The sequence below is a fragment of the Sceloporus occidentalis genome, unplaced genomic scaffold (assembly GCF_023333645.1).
Source record: "Sceloporus occidentalis isolate IW3139 unplaced genomic scaffold, rSceOcc1.0.p SCAF_459, whole genome shotgun sequence".
Classification (NCBI taxonomy): Eukaryota; Metazoa; Chordata; class Lepidosauria; order Squamata; family Phrynosomatidae; genus Sceloporus; species Sceloporus occidentalis.
Genome location: NW_028317439.1, coordinates 273,045 through 279,044, shown reverse-complemented (window position 1 = coordinate 279,044; position 6,000 = coordinate 273,045). Strand labels below are relative to the sequence as shown.

Sequence of the window (6,000 nt, the reverse complement as noted above, 5' to 3'; positions counted from 1 at the left end):
AGCAATGTAAGCAATTAATGAGATGGGACTAAAAACAATTTCTTCCCTCCTACAGTATAACATGTCATATAAGCATTTAACTTTTCCATATAGTTTAAACTTGGCTAGTGCAACACAATTCGTGTGTAATAAACTTTTTTTTTTTGTATTCACGCTCGGCCCGTCATCACAGTGGCAACGATCACAACTGATCACCACTTATAACCCAAGCGTTTCATAAGCTAAACAGAGGGCTCCGGTTTTGGTTGCTACGGTCCACGCTTTCCGTCTGAAGCGTCAGAAAAACCAAGAACCACCCAGAGTTTTATCCTACCGAGATCAGCGGTTCTCAAGGATCACCTGTCAGAACATCCCCATAAATGAAGAGGTTAACCTCGATTTAGCACAGTCAGATCTGGAAGAACTCCGTCAACTGCTTGTGCTGGACCATTAAGGAGCCTTGGGAACTACAGTTGAGGTCCAACTCAACAATATGGTCAATGGGTGGCCATTCTGAAGAGCACAATGAATATACATGCAGCTAAGGACCTCTCCTACAAGATAACGGGAAAATAACTAGAAAGAAAGGTATTACTAAGTTATAAGATAGACCCCTTGGTGGGCCTAAATGCATAACATACCTCATTTTTGGTTGATTCCTCTAATTTTAGATTTTTTCTGCCAGATATCACGGTGGCTAAGCCCCCTTGTCTTGCTACAGCCGGGTAGCTACTGAAAATTCCATTGCAAAAAAAACACACGGTTTAGGTATTATCCTCCTTCTACCTATAAAAATTACCGTCAATGGCTCTGGAACATGGCTTTGGAATGTGTTATCGGTGGCCTAGAAACCGAAAAGGGTGCGTAATGTGGAGACAGCCATTAAGTCTTGTTGGTGAATTTATTAACAACCTCTTCTGAATTACCGCCAAGATACAGAAATCCGTTTTGTCCTTAAAATGACCCAAAACACTCTTAAAGACCATGGCGTTTTAACCAATGGTTCTATGTAATAATGGAAGCCACTAGAGGGGGCTGTGTATCTGCAGAAAAGGTTTAAGAAGAAGATAGAGAAATCGTGTTCTCATCGGCTTTATATTTCATCTCAGAGGAACACTGGCCATGCGGGCCGAGTCTCTTGGTTAAGAGGGCCTTCTGGTTTGGCATCAGACATACTTCCAATTAACTTGATCCACACATTCATTTTGTTAATATGGTTAAGAGAGGCCAGACAGACATTAAAGCAGAGACATCCTCTTTGTAAAAACGTTCTAAACCTTTCCTTGCCGCAGGGCTAAACGATGAATAAATTGGGCCATGGGTTTCACACCCGAGGGTTAGACATTTTTAGCGCTTCTTCAAAAACCAAACAATCCACAGCGTTTTAAACTACATCTTAAAAAGTGCAATTAGAGGAGACGTTAAAAAAAATAAAAATAAAAAAAAAACACAAAAAACACTGCATTGTTAAAATTCACATACAAAAATGATGTATATTAACAGAAAAAAAAAAAAAAGTCTTGACAAGCAAGTAGACATTTATCCTCCAGAGGGATGACACTTTAGTAAAGCAGGTGCTTTGTGGTAAACATAAATGGAGGGCGACCGTTCCTTTTCACCTCTGGGCTCAATCTGATGTGTGATTTTCTAATGCCAGACACAAGGCGTTTGCTAAACTCATTTTGCGCCGACGCCACCGAATGCCTAAAGCATGGCGACGCGTTCCGCAGATCAGTAACGGCACACAGCCTGGGCGCAGTCGCATTTCTGTTGGCGATGAATGATGGCGGCCAGCTGCTGTCACTACCCATCAATCATGAGGATCTCTTTTCAACATCTCACAAGAACAAAAAAAAAATAAAATAAATGCACTAAATCTTCCGTAATTATTTTAGCTGTTCGCCCTTAGAACGTCGGTTCGAAAGGCCACGTGCCTTGTTTCGCTTCCTAAAGTTGTTAACGGCTCACTGACACTTAGCCGTACTTTTTGTTTGAAATTAAAAACGACCCAGGAAAGGTAAAATAATAATAATAATTATTGAGTCCACTGTTTTCTTTACTGTGGCTTATTCACATTCACACAGATAAGATGATGCTCTCTGGGAAGAGCATGAAACTTCCTACATGGAGTCCTCTGCTCTTGTTCCGCTCTTAAAACAGGCATTGATAAAACGAGTGAAGAACGCAGTACCACAAGTAACCGGATGAGAACGCAAACAGCTGGACGAGAAGGAGCCACCTGTTGTTAAGGATCATCTCTCTTGGAATGGCTTTCTTTTGTCCTGGCAGTGGAGGGAAAGCCCCTGGAAGAGAGTCAGAAATAATAATTATTTTTCAACGATTTCTCAACATTCTATTTTGAAATCGGTTATCCATAAAAAAAAAAAAAAAAAAAAAATTATTCCGCATGGCAAAAAAATTAAAGAATCGTTTCATATATATATCGATCCACAGATGTCCAGGGACTTTAAAGACAAATGCAACCCCAAGCTGTCCCATTTTCACTAAATTTGGGGTTCCGAACCCGTTAGCCGATTAGTTAGTTTGCCACAACATTTGAAGGTGTAGCGACGCTACCATGATCCAAGATAAAATAAAAACACACCACTCGCAACCATCCAAACCATTTAAGATTCTCCTTCGTACCCTTTTTAGTGACCGCGCGTTTAATTAGGAATGCACAAAAGCCGGACTTAATTGTTTTGCGGCCAGGCTGGATGAAATAAATACTACGATATGCTTTTCAGGACATTGTTAAGTTACGTACTGTTACGCCAGAGTCACATTTTGTACAGGGCTGCAGAGTATGATGGCGCTATATAAAATATATAATGGGGAAATACAAAATACTACAGAAGAACAAAGTGCGAGTGGACTCCCCAACCAGTTTGGCCAACCTTCATTCAAATGATGGGGAAGAATGTTAACGAGCACCTGCGTTCCATTATTATTTTTGTACATTATAGGGGGAGAGCATTTGACGGACTTTGATGCGTGACCACCTTGTACTTTACCTGTTTCATAGAAGTGTGACAAAAGATCCTCCTTTTCCACGAAACGCTGGTACAACCAGTCCGTCAGGGCCTCGGTCTCCATTGGCACATCTTTTATAGGATAGATTCTGTAAGGAATGAATGATGAAACATACATTAACTCCATAGGCGGGGGCCGGGTCCCAATGCTGTCGGGACATTACGTCGTATGACGGCATCTCACATAAACTTAATTCAAGACACTCTATGAACGTCGGACCCCCAGCAAGTGTATGGCGCAAGTTTACTATGGGCTGCGGGGAAAGACTGGCTATTTAACAGAGGCGTGTGGACGGAAATCCCTTGCGCATCCCGTTTATCCATCCTTTACTTTACTTACTACACTTCTGGTTCACTCTTCAAATAGATGTTGGAGAAACATTATTTACATTTTAAGGAACTAAGTGGAAATTCATTTATTCCCATCTTCATTAGCAGGGATTGCCCTGGGGAGTCTCTACCTTTCCAGCCTGTATCGGGGTGTAATTCCGTCCCGGTCTGTTCACAAGCACCAGGAGGCAGATCAGACGTGGAAAGGACTGCCTTGAAAGGATTTACAATGAAGGGTTGGCTCCCAAGAAACCCTACGAGGGATTGCTGCCTACTAAATCCTGGCATTCTAAATATAAATGCGGCATATTCCGATATATTGTACCCGCAAACCTGCAACAAACTGGGATTAACGTAAAAAGCCACTTCAAACTACTACAAAGTAACAAGTTACTTTGTTGTGCGCTAGAGGATGAGCAAATGTACTTAAGAAACTTTTTATTAAGAAAAAATAATGGTTTTCCAATTACAGATGCAATACTACAACCCTGAAGATTCTGCAGTTATTTAGAAAAGCTGGTCTACGATGAAGTAACGTAACAGGGACCCCGGGCGGCTTTTAAAGGTCCAGCTTCATCCATACATAACATTAAATACCATAAGAAAAAGAAAGTCGAACTGGTCGTGTGAAGCATTGTTCCTGCTGCTATTGAAACAAAGTATTGATGTATCCATGTTTATATATATTATATATATATATATATATATATTGTAGGGGACAGCTCACGCATGGGGCGGCAATGACAGTTTCACACAGGTTTCCAACGTAAAAGCGTGTTTATTTAGATGTTGTAATCACAGAGCACCTTGTAAACAAAACAAACTATAAGCCTGTCCGGCTCTAACTAAACAGCAGGATACCTCTCTAGCAGCCTAAGGTCTGACGCAAAGCAAAGTAACCAGTTTTGTATGGGGTAAAGCTTCATACCTGGTGGGCTGCAGCGCTGGCTGTAGCTGCTCCTTCATTCAGTGTCTCCCTCCCTCTGAAAACCTAACAGCCCTTTCTTTTAAGGCCTCCTCCCCAGTAACGAGCTTAGGAAGCCTCACCTGAGAGCACCTGGGTTTGCTACCAGGCCTGGCTGAGGTAACCAGGTGAGACATATATCCCATCAACCACTCTCCCATACACTTTACCACAATATATATACACACACACACATATCTATACATACACACACACACACAAAAACACTCCATGTAGTCATTTTAGTTTTACAGTTAATGTCCTTTTAAATGGTTGAAGGTTTATTCCATGTAGGTGTTGCACAGAACTGGCTTTCTGTTTAAACCAAACATACCCGATACTTAAAAGCAGGGGCTTAAAGCCTAATCGTGATCAAATATTCCCCCATGACCCGCGCTGAGCTCTCCAGAGCCTTCTCACCAGGACATAATCCTGACCGTGGTACTAGTTATAACTCCTTAACTGCCAAAAGCAGCACGCAACGACAAAGCGAATAAAGCCCACCGGGTAAGACTAGCGTAAAAAAAACAAAACGGGGCTTGTAAGATTTAAAACGGGGGATCAGAAAACCGTGAACATCATTTGTAATTTTCGGACAGAACGAAACACTAAAAGCAACAAGTTTTTTTTTTTTTCCGGGAAATTAGATTTTAGGTTTGACCAAATATAAAAAGTGTAGAAATCGGTGGGTTCCGATGGGTTAAACGCTTAGGTCTATGCAGCACTCGCTAAAGTCATCATTATCAGGAGACGTTCCGATTTACTGGAAAATTGCTCATGTCCTAAACGTGCCGCAAAAACGGCAGCCGGGAAACACGCTGGGAACTACGAGCCTGTAAGTCTCACCTCATTAATGAAATGATTATTAAAAAAGGACCAGAAGTCATCCGCTATCTAAAGCGTAAAGATATTACATGATCTACGGCAGAACGGATTAACTGTAGATCATAAACACACCGACGAGATCTTCAACACCATAACTTAAATAATGGAGGGTGGAGCAGTGGATGTGGGTTTTTTAGGTTCCGGTAAAGCGCACACGTTAAGATCGCCTGTAAATTGCACGTGTGGATAATTGAGCGGATAAGATGTAGGGTCCGGTCTATTTAATACACTTACAGTGACATTACCAGCGGCCTTCAAGGGGATTTATAACGGGGTTCACCCTCCAGGCTGAAAAAATTTAAGGAAACCAGCGGAATGGACTAAGGTCTAACTAAGTGTCTGTTTCCCTAAAAAGTCTGCACCCCAACCACCAGAAACACAAAATCCTTAGGAAAACAGACACACATTAACCCCTTCAATCCCATGGGGTTTTTGGTCCCTCAAAGCCCGGAGCAATTTTGCCATTTTTGCGCTATGTCGGTTCAGAGATTATTCTCGTTTCCTGTGAATAGTGAACCCATGTAAACTATATATTGTTTTTTCAAGGAGAGATAGAGCTTTCGTTTGATACCATAGTTGGATGATTAGCTGAAAATTTAGAATGAGAAATTTAGAAAAAAAACCTGATTTTTTTTTACATTTTTCCTCTGAATCCTCACAAAATTAGGTAAAGTGATGGAAAATCCCCTCCAAGTTTATCAATTCAGGTGTCCTGATTTCAGAAATACCTAATTTATATAGATTTTCCAGACTTTCCCAGCACCAGGGAGCATACTATAAGGTGTACAAATTTTATGCCTCTGGCTTAAC

At 41.3% G+C, this 6,000-nt stretch overlaps 1 protein-coding gene across 1 annotated transcript in view; it reads right to left on the bottom strand.

Moving 5' to 3' along the window:
* Positions 1 to 2,130: 2,130 nt before the first annotated feature.
* The window catches only part of LOC149271825 (acyl-CoA:lysophosphatidylglycerol acyltransferase 1-like), a 30,153-nt gene continuing 26,283 nt past the window's right edge, over positions 2,131 to 6,000 (bottom strand). The window contains exons 6-7 of the mRNA XM_089507127.1: positions 2,994 to 3,100; positions 2,131 to 2,282 (exon numbers count right to left, since the gene is read on the bottom strand). Of these exons, the coding sequence (XP_089363253.1) occupies positions 2,131 to 2,282; positions 2,994 to 3,100 (259 nt within the window). The remainder of the gene's footprint in view (positions 2,283 to 2,993; positions 3,101 to 6,000) is intronic.